Here is a 10,344-nt window from a genome sequence, read left to right as displayed (position 1 = left end):
CCAAACTTCAATTAATGCATAATTTAAGTTGTTTTTTAGTTTGAGATCTTCATATTAATATTATAGTGTTATACAACAGCATTATAAAAGCCAATTTAACTTAATCTAATCAATTTATGTCGTTAAAATCTAATTCCAGTTCAAACAGAATAAACTATTGTCAACATATGATTTATTTTCAACACGAAATATTTTCTAAATAACGAAATATAAAGTTATCAATGAAGAAAACCCATCTGGATAACAGCAGACTGACTGCTGGTAAAATATACGACACGTGAATTTTGTTCGTATCTGAAAAAAATCTTAGAATACGAAAACATTGGTGAATGTCACAAATTCTCCTAAATCACTCGTACGCACAACTTAAGAACAAATCTGTGCGTACGAACGGTTCTTGCATGAGGCCCATTGTCACCACAATTATTGTTATTCTTAGTTGTTTCAATTGACTCCAAAGAGGTAATGTCAGCATTTTAAGCAAATATCTTTTAGTTCTCAGAATATATTTTACTGTTAAACTGAGTTATAAGCATAAAACACAATGTATAACATTAAATAAGCTTTGAACATTGGCCACAAACTTTAACTTCACATGTTAAAGTTATTAAAGTGTTCTTTCTTCCAGTCTCACAGTGCATGTGAACTGAACCTCAGCTGAGGTTTATTGACATGAAACATTTAACACAGTTAGTTTTTATGCCATGAATTTCTTGGTGTGAATAAACATGTGTGGTGATTTCTGAGCTGGAGCTTCACTCTGCTTTATGTGTGGCACCATCACTGTCCAAACATGGCAGACCTGGACAGTTTAACAGAGACTGGTGCTCCGAGGTTTTCCTTGCTTTGTTTACTCTGTGTCAGCGAGTCGTTGCCCCGACATGTAGGACTTGTAAAACTGCGTGAGGCGCTGATGGAAGTCCTTCCCGTTTCAGCTGGCGTTTCCGTGTTCGGGGCGTTTTTGCGCTCCGAGTTCAGCGAGGAGAATCTGCAGTTCTACTTGGCCTGCGAGGAGTACAGCCATTCCTCCAACAACTTCAGCCTGCAGAGGAGGGCCAGAGACATCAGCGCCACGTACATCCAAGCAGGCTCTCCACGTGAGGTACGAAACCTGGAACTGTTCCTCTGCACTTTGCCTTTTGTGCAGTGTTTCCTCGTGAGCCAAGGAGTGTCGTTAAAGTGCTGCTAATTGTCTTCCTTCAGAGGAATACAGTTTAAACCCCTCTGTGTGAAAATGTCTTTGTTTTTCTGAACACAGTATAATGTGGTGCTGAGTTCTGAGTGCTGGGAGACTAATTAAAGACCGAGAATTACTGGAAAGTTGTGAGAAAATATGTTAATTTTACTGCTTCAGTCTGTCTGAGCTCTGAGTTTTTCCGATCATGTGACCAGCGAGTCGTGAGGCTGTATTTTGAAGAGCCAAGCTTTAGAAAATCACAGCCTGTTTTCATGTTCACGACTCCCAAAACTGGATTCTTGGCTTTGTCAGAGGTGGAAAAGTACTACAGTAAAAGTATACTGAAGTAAAACCAGGGTTATTCTGTTGAAATTTTATTCCAGTGCAAATATAGTAAGTAAGCCAGTCGCTTCTTTCTTTCTGTCTGGTCTGGTCTGGTCTGGTCTGGTCTGGTTGTTCTGGTCTGGTCTTGACAGTCTGGTCTGGATGGTCTGGTCTGGTTCGGACGGTCTGGTCTGGTCTGGTCTGGTCTGGACAGACTGGTCTGATTGGTCTGATCTGGTCTGGACTGTCTGGTCTGGTCTGGTTGGTCTGGTTTGGACGGTTTGGTCTTGTCTTGTCTGTACAGTCTGGTCTGGACTGTCTGGTCTGGTCTGGTCTGGTTTGGACGGTCTGGTCTGGATGGTCTGGTCTGGTCTGGTCTGGTTGGTCTGGACTGTCTAGTCTGGACTGTCTGGTCTGGTCTGGTTGGTCTGGTTTGGACGGTCTGGTCTGGACTGTCTGGTCTGGTTGGTCTGGTTTGGACGGTCTGGTATGGTCTTGTCTGGTCTGGTCTGGTATGGTCTTGTCTGGTCTGGTCTGGTCTGGTATGGTCTTGTCTGGTCTGGTCTGGTCTGGTCTGGTCTGGTATGGTATGGTCTGGTCTGGTCAGGTCTGGACAGACTGGTCTGGTTTGGTCTGGACTGGACTGGTCTAGTCTGGTCTGGTCTGGACAGACTGGTCTGGTCTGGACAGACTGGTCTGGTCTGGACAGACTGGTCTGGTCTGGACAGACTGGTCTGGTCTGGACTGGTCTGGTCTGGACAGACTGGTCTGGTATGGTCTTGTCTGGTCTGGTCTGGTCTGGTATGGTCTTGTCTGGTCTGGTATGGTCTGGTCTGGTCAGGTCTGGACAGACTGGTCTGGTCAGGTCTGGACAGACTGGTCTGGTTTGGTCTGGACTGGTCTGGTCTGGTCTGGACAGACTGGTCTGGTCTGGTCTGGACAGACTGGTCTGGACTGGTCTGGTCTGGTCTGGACTGGTCTGGTCTGGACAGACTGGTCTGGTCTGGACTGGTCTGGTCTGGTCTGGTCTGGACAGACTGGTCTGGTTTGGTCTGGACTGGTCTGGTCTGGACAGACTGGTCTGGTTTGGTCTGGACTGGTCTGGTCTGGACAGACTGGTCTGGTCTGGTCTGGACAGACTGGTCTGGTCTGGTCTGGACAGACTGGTCTGGTCTGAACAGACTGGTCTGGTCTGGACAGACTGGTCTGGTCTGATCTGGTCTAGTCTGATCTGGTCTGGTCTGGACTGACTGGTCTGGTCTGGTCTGTCTGGACAGACTGGTCTGGTCTGGTCTGGACAGACTGGTCTGGACTGGGCTGGTCTAGTCTGGTCTGGTCTGGACAGACTGGTCTGGACAGACTGGTCTGGTCTGGTCTGGTCTGGTCTAGTCTGGTCTGGTCTGGTTTATTGACAGGTTCACACAGAGTTCATGACGTCAACAACTGATAAACTTTGAGCCAAACATCAACATGAAACACAAAAATGACAACAACTCAGTTTGACACACAATGAGCTACATTAGTTGTGTTAGTAGCTGAGTCTTCACAACACAAACTCCAAGAGTCTAGTGTGCATCGTCCAATCAAGGTCTCAAACATCAGAGCTCAGTCAGAGTCCAGACTTAGATGACTCAGATCTGAACATGTCTGATTGTGTAATGATTTGAGTTATTTCTCTACAAAGTGAGTCAACAGAGCGTGTTTGAGTTGTTCTTTAACGAAGCCTTGTTGTTGCTCTGCTGCCTGGCTGCAGGTGAACCTGGACAGTAAGACCAGAGACCTGACCCTGCAGCTGCTGCAGGCCCCCTCCCGCAGCTCGCTGCAGCACGCACAGAAGCGCATCTACTCCCTGCTGGACACAGATTGTTACCCTCGCTTCCTCCAGTCCAACATCTACCTCTGTTTGCTGCAAGAAGCCGAGTAAAAGCCACGCACCTGGACTGAGTGGACCCCGTGGACCACGTGGTCTGGGACTTTGTAAACCCTGAGGTATGTAGTCTAAGTGGTGTAAGATATGTAGATGTGTCGGCTGAACACTGTGTGTTAATGTCAAGGACCAGTGGATGGACTGGTTCTGGGCTCAGTAATACAAATAAAGACAAACCCATTAGGATGACTAATCATAAATACAAGTCACTATAAACTAAACCTTCAGCTCCAAGAGTTGAATTTATCAGGACATAAAATGATCTGGTGTTTAGCACGTTTTAAAACTGTTCAAATCTAATGTTAAAGGGATCCATGATTAGTTGTAACATTAGACTTTATATGATAAACATATGCTTTAACTGTAAAATAAAGACTGTAAAAATATCGTTAAGTTTTTACACGGACGGGGCCATTTTATTTGCACACAAAGCATTCTGGGTAAATGATGACATGGATAGGTCCTCGGTGCGAGGCTGCTAGCGAGCTATATCCACCCTGAAGGTTAATCTTGGACAATATCTGATGATCGACTCTTTTAAATGAAACCAGAGAGCGTTGACAGAGAGGAGAAGGTAGAAATGACTCAGCCTGGAACTGAAAATATGGATGGAGGACAACAGAGCTGCTTCATGGAAGAACAACCTCAGATTAGCCTGTTAGTTTGTCACGCTAGCACAACACTATCACCATATATATGTATTAGCTCAGCGCTGCACATTCTCCTCTCATCACTGAGGTCCTCCATCCACATGACAGAGAGGAGAACACAAAAATGACTCAGCTGTAACTGAAAATATGGATGGAGGACCTCAGTTTAGCTTGTTTGTCGCGCTAGCACCGAGCTAATACATATAAGGCAATATAGCGTGAGGGCTAGCGCGAAGGCTAACAGGCTAAGCTGAGGTTCTTCTTCCATGAAGCAGCTCTGTTGTCCTCCATCCATATTTTCAGTTCCAGGCTGAGTCATTTCTACCTTCTCCTCTCTGTCAACGCTCTCTGGTTTCATTTAAAAGAGTCGATCATCAGATATTGTCCAAGATTAACCTTCAGGGTGGATATAGCTCGCTAACACTTAGCACAGAGGACCTATCCACGTCATCATTTACCCAGAATGCTTTGTGTGTACATAAAATGGCTCTGTCCATGTTAAAATATATCTTAAAAAATTATAAAAACTAAACATCCTACAGTATTTTTACAGTCTTTATTTTACAGTTAAAATAAATGTTTATCAAATAAAGTTTGATATTACAACTAATCGTGGATCCCTTTAAGTGTTTAAAAACACCACAGAGTGCAGCATGTTGGTATTTCATCAACAAAAACAAAATGGAAAAGCTGCCCAGCTCACGAGTCCACAGTTTCATCTGGACTCACATTTAAGTCCAGGACCCTGTGGTCTACAGAGGTATTGCACAGTCTGACTTTGGGGTGAATTTTCCAGGCTGTCCACTCCTGGGAACATCAGCAGCTCTTACATGATTTCCACTTGTAAAAACTATTATTATTATTATTATTGTTTTGTTTTTTGCTGTAGAATGATGCACTCTAAATAATTCAGGCGTGATCTTTTGTTGCCTGTCAGATAAAAGAGCAGCAGCATCTTTCTGTCGCTCACTGCTGACGTCTTCCCACCCTGGCATCGTGTTAACACACCTGCATGTAGCAGAGCAGCAAACTGAAAACAACCTTTTCCATTTTGCATTTTTGTTTAAAAATATGCAGTGTTGGAATCTGTTGTGTGTTTTTGTACACTTGAGGTTATACTTGTAAATGTAAATATATTTATACATAAATTCTTACAACTTAAAAAGGTGGACTTTCAAATTATGATTATAGGCATTTAAAAAAAGAACAAATGGCAGCATGTTATTCTTTTTAGATTTTGTTTACCAGTTTTAGGACAAAAATGTAATGTATATTTTTTAGCAGCTGTGTTTATAACAGACAATGAGCAAACCCTAACTAAATGCATGCAGTTTGTAAATCAGTGATTTTGACACAGAACACATGCAGAAACATCTGATGATGTAAAAATACCCACACTTCAGAGCTCATGAACATCAAACTACTGAGTATTAGAAGAATCCTGCAGAGACTCACAGCTATAACTCTGATTTAAAGTAATAATAATTATTAATATGTAAGGTCTTGCTAATATGACTTTGCTCTGCTTGGTTTGTTTGTATTTTTAGAGCTCCAGGTTTTGCAGACAGCTCAGCTCAGCATGATCCTTGTGTACATTTGTGTGTTTGTGTTTTTGTACAGAAATGTGGGGGTGGAGGGCGTTACTGGTTCTTCGGCTGCACTTTTATGGCTCGTGTTTATAATTATTTTACCTCTACAGGGTCGTTTTAATTTACCAGAGGATTCTTTGTATTCTGTTTTTATTCTGATCAGATATGAAATAAAAGGTTTTTTTTCAACACTGCACTGATGTATGTCTGTTTATCATTAAAACTGCTCCTATCGTTTTATTTTATTATCACCTGCCGACAAAGGGTTACTTAAATCACATAAGTACTTGTTTTTGTTTTTCAGGACAAAGTTTATACAACTGTGTCATTTTTCTCCACCAAGGGGCGATAAAGTCTTGGTGTTCAGCTATTAAATTACTGAGAGCTGAAACTGATCCAGATTAACAACAAAACTGACTCTTTCTCAGCAGAGATTTTAGCTAAATATGTGCATTTTTATATTTCTGTGTTGCTAAGGTTGTTTAGCATCAGTCACAGGTGTTTTTATTATTTAATGGCTCAGTACAGGAAGTGGATGTGTGAAAAACTGGAGAACCTTTTAGGACTAATCTCTGTTTTATGTCACCGTGATTCCCTTTTCTTTAATAGATCAGGGTTTTTTTCTGTTTCCAAAAGTAAAATCAAAGTTTTTGTTTTTTAACCCAGGTTGGTCATAATGTTTAAAATAAACTGAGTTGTACTAAGGTCAGATGTTTTAAGTGATGTGAAAACAGTTTCAAATCAAATCAATGGTGGGTATACTGGAGTAAAAATAATTTTAAAATGATCCCAGCAGTTTATGATCAGAGCATATCTGAGGTAATCCTACATAAACAGGATTAAAGCAGGACCAATCTACTGCAGGAAAGGCAAAAAATGGAGTCTGGAAATGATGAAGTGCTGATTTGAGCAGATTTCGTTTCAGTTCAGTTCAGTTTATTTATATAGCACCAAGTCACAACAAATGTCTCAGGGCACTGTTACACAAAAAAACAAAAGAAGCAGCAGGTTGTGTTGAATCACTTCATCAGTCTCATCCTGAGCAGCACAGTGGTGACAGTGGAGAGGAAAACCCCCTTTGAACAGGAAGGGAGTTCCTTTAAACAGGCTTCCTACAGGTTTTATATGTGACGATTCCATACTTTTCTAAATTATTTTCAATATTTGTTTGCTTTATTTAATCATTTTAACATCAAAATGTTTGTAAATTTACTGTAAAAGTTTGTACAGCAATGAGCTCAGTTTGACTCAAGTTGACGTTAGTTTCAATGATAGTTCCGTGCAGGAAAATAATTTAAAAAAAAAAACATTTGTTTTGGAGTTGAGTTACTTTCACACAAAAGGTTTCACACAGTTTGTGTAACGTGGAATGATCTATGGTTGTATACTAGGTGACATGCTAGAATTAGAAGAACTTGATAGTTTTGCCCAGTTTCTATGACTCCTGGAAAAAATGACGGCATCAGCGTTCTTAGACGACGTTCTTTCAACTGTTCAGTTTTCTACAGAATAATAAATCACAGATGTCTTAACTTCTAAATTACAATTTTTGTCAAAACAATTCAATTCAAAAATACTTTGAGTTTATTGATCCCAGAGGGAAATCAGATGTTATAACTCATTTAACTAAAGAGTTATTGTAGATGCTGATGGCTGTGGGCAGGAACCAGAGTGTTAAAATTTCAGTGTTAAACTTTTCAGTGTCGATTTAACTCCCCCTAGTGTTATTTTAACACTTTGACTAAACTGACACCCAGTGTTGGTGTAAATTCACAGTGTTGATTTCCTCAGTGTTGTCTCAACACTGGACAGTGTTAAATAAGCCCCGCCCACTAAGTCTTATATAACACTTAACAGTGTTGTAATATGACACCATGCAGTGTTGAAAGCAGTATTCTGAAAAGCCCCGCCCTCTTCCACCTCATGTCAGACACACCAGTATTTTCACAGCAAGGAATGCTGGGTAATCTTGTAGAAATGATGTGTTTGTATGTTTATGACTATTAAAGACGTTCATGAGAGTAAAAATTTGTTTTTCTAGTTGTTTTGTTCGGTTTTATCAGTTGTTCAAGTTTAAGTTTGTGTTATTGACCATAAAACGACACCATGAGTGAGAGGTACTTCCTCGTGTGTGAAGGTCGACTCCGTTACACTTACCCAGTAATTACTGTGTAATGTTAATGCAACACTAAAGAGTTTAACACCGAAGTGTTAAACTTACTTTCAAATTTACTGTGTAATGACACCTCATAGTGTCTGTTTTACACCCCTTTACACAGCAAGAGCAGTGTCAAATTAACACTTATAGGAAGTATCGCTAGTGTTAACCAACAATAACTCAGTGTTGAAAAACATGAGAATCAGAGTTGATTTGTCACCACAGTGGAGTACCTTATTAACTCTGTTTAGATTAATAATTACTCTGAGTTATTTGACTTGTAGTGTTAACACTGTATAGTGTTAAGTTTTATTAACACTGTACAGTGTTAATAAAACCTAACACTGTACAGTGTTAATCAGAGTTAATTTTTAACTCTAAACAGAGTTAAAAATTAACTCTAACACTGTACATTTAGTAAAACTTAACACTGTTCAGTGTTAAGTTTTATTAACACTGTACAGTGTTAGAGTTAATTTTTAACTCTTTAGCGTTAAAAAAAATTAACTCTGATTAACACTGTACAGTGTTAATAAAACAACAATGTACAGTGTTAATAAAAATTAACACTGACTAACACTACAGTGTTATTCAGAGTTAATTTTTAACTCTGTTTAGAGTTTAAAATTAACTCTAACACTGTACAGTGTTAATAAAACTTAACACTGTACAGTATTAATAAAACTTAACACTGTACAGTGTTAGAGTTAATTTTTTAACTCTTTAGCGTTAAAAAATTAACTCTGATTAACACTGTAGTGTTAGTCAGTGTTGATTTTTATTAACACTGTACATTGTTAAGTTTTATTAACACTGTACAGTGTTAGTCAGTGTTAAATTTTAACTCTGTTTAGAGTTAAATTGTACTCTGAAAATTTAACACTATGAAAAGAGTTAAATTGACACCAGTTCAGTTAAGGACCAAATAGACTTGGACACAGTGCTGAATTTAACTCTTAAAGTGTTGAATTAACACTGCTAAATTTACTGTGAGATCTTCTGTAGCGGTCTGTATTACAACCAAACTGAAGAAGCCTCCGACTGAAGACACTCTGTGTTTCTATGACAGTCTGATGAAGAGGATGGTCAGGGTTGTCCACAATGTTCTTGATTTGATGTAAAATCCTTCTTTGCACCATCATCTCCAGAGATTCTCTATCAGAGAATTAACAAATACATTTATTGATTTAGTCAGTCGCAATTACAATTTCAGATCAAGTGGAAGAAAAAATATGGAATTACTTAAATTTCAGGAAAATGTCAAAATATGAAACGATAGAACCACTGTGAAATCTGTGTGTGTAAAATAAACACGAGATTAAATAAAACGTTTAGTCTTCAGGGGAATAAAGCAGCTCACATCTGTTGAACCATGACTGAGACGTCAGCTGAACAAACACCAAACTACTGGTTTTATTTATATTTTGGCCACTTTCATAGAATTTTTATTATTTCAGCTGCTTTCATTTTTGTAATGATCTAAATAAAAAAAAATCCAGCAAATATTTTTCCTTTAAGTCTCTGTAGTAACCCTGATCAAAGTTTCAGTCAGATATGAGGAACTGTTAGAATAATTTATTATGAACTGGACTCAATCAGTGTTAAAACTATTTATTTGGCTGCATACATTACTGTCAATGCTAAGAGTTACTGGTTAGTTTGTGGTTTCAGGGTTTCCTCCTCCAAACATCTCCCCCTCAAATCATCACATCTCTTCATTTGTGCTGCACTTATGGTAAAAAAAACAATGAAATAAACATGTGATGAATGAAGCTGCTTGCTGCAAAGCAGGAGAACAGATCCAGCTTTTATTTTATTGCACCATCCTCACGCTGGTTGCTTTGACATGAGTCAGCCTGCATCTAAACATTTATTTCTAGGCTAATAAAGGAGCAACGGTTCAGATCTGGTGGCGTTTACACGTGCAAACATCCGGCAGCTAACTGGTAAACGTCAACCTAAAAAGCTCAACTTGGAGTTGGCAGCAGAACGAATGGGCAAATCGGAGGAAACTGGTGAATGTGTAGCTCCTTCAGAGGCATCAGGATGTGATTGTTAGGGACAGAACACAGTCCGAACCACACGGATGAAACTCTGGCGTCAGTTCCTGCTGTGGCGCAGACGGAAGAGGAGGGAGGGCAGCAGGTTGAGAGCAGGCCGGTCCTCCTGCATTCCCAGGGCCACCAGAGCACCGGTCAGGAGGGAGGTTCCTCGTGGAAACGTGGGGCTCTGAGCGGGCATCACCTGCAACACAAGGGTTCAGTAATGAGGAACATCTCAGATCTTTCTGCGAACCAGCACCTGTTGTGTTGGTGGTTCTTTAGTTTTATCCAGACGTGCTGCTGTGCATTATGGGTAAACATGTACTCCTCATCTGTTCAAAAAACACTGGGCCTCATGCAAGAACATGTTCGTATTCTTTCCTAAATTTCTCTTACTTTTGTTCGTACAAAGGGTTCGTACGAACATGTCACGTCAGATTCAACAAACTCTTCTATCTTCAGGAAAAGTGTGTAAAT

General features: G+C 40.0%; 2 protein-coding genes across 3 annotated transcripts in view; one reads left to right on the top strand and one right to left on the bottom strand.

Annotated features, from left to right (window-relative positions):
• The window catches only part of si:ch211-152p11.4 (regulator of G-protein signaling 1), a 34,635-nt gene extending 28,772 nt beyond the window's left edge, over window positions 1-5,863 (top strand). Inside the window, exons 5-7 of one of the 2 annotated variants that reach the window (XR_001311854.1) lie at window positions 936-1,102; window positions 3,255-3,490; window positions 5,699-5,863. Coding sequence is in view for 1 of the 2 variants with exons in the window: in XM_014026753.1 (XP_013882207.1) it covers window positions 936-1,102; window positions 3,255-3,425 (338 nt within the window). In the remaining variant the exon portion in view is untranslated. Of the gene's footprint in view, window positions 1-935; window positions 1,103-3,254; window positions 3,650-5,698 lie in introns of those variants that run through there. The other variant, XM_014026753.1, reaches the window with a different exon arrangement.
• Window positions 5,864-9,380: 3,517 nt separating this feature from the next.
• Window positions 9,381-10,344, bottom strand: part of cunh6orf136 (chromosome unknown C6orf136 homolog) — a gene marked incomplete at its 5' end in the record, with an annotated part of 20,998 nt that continues 20,034 nt past the window's right edge. Inside the window, 1 exon segment of the mRNA XM_014026754.1 lies at window positions 9,381-10,069. Within this exon segment, the coding sequence (XP_013882208.1) occupies window positions 9,926-10,069 (144 nt within the window).

Source organism: Austrofundulus limnaeus, unplaced genomic scaffold (genome assembly GCF_001266775.1).
Source record: "Austrofundulus limnaeus strain Quisiro unplaced genomic scaffold, Austrofundulus_limnaeus-1.0 Scaffold587, whole genome shotgun sequence".
Classification (NCBI taxonomy): domain Eukaryota; kingdom Metazoa; phylum Chordata; class Actinopteri; order Cyprinodontiformes; family Rivulidae; genus Austrofundulus; species Austrofundulus limnaeus.
The sequence above is the reverse complement of the archived record's forward strand: the minus strand, read 5'-3'. Positions and strand labels throughout refer to the sequence as shown.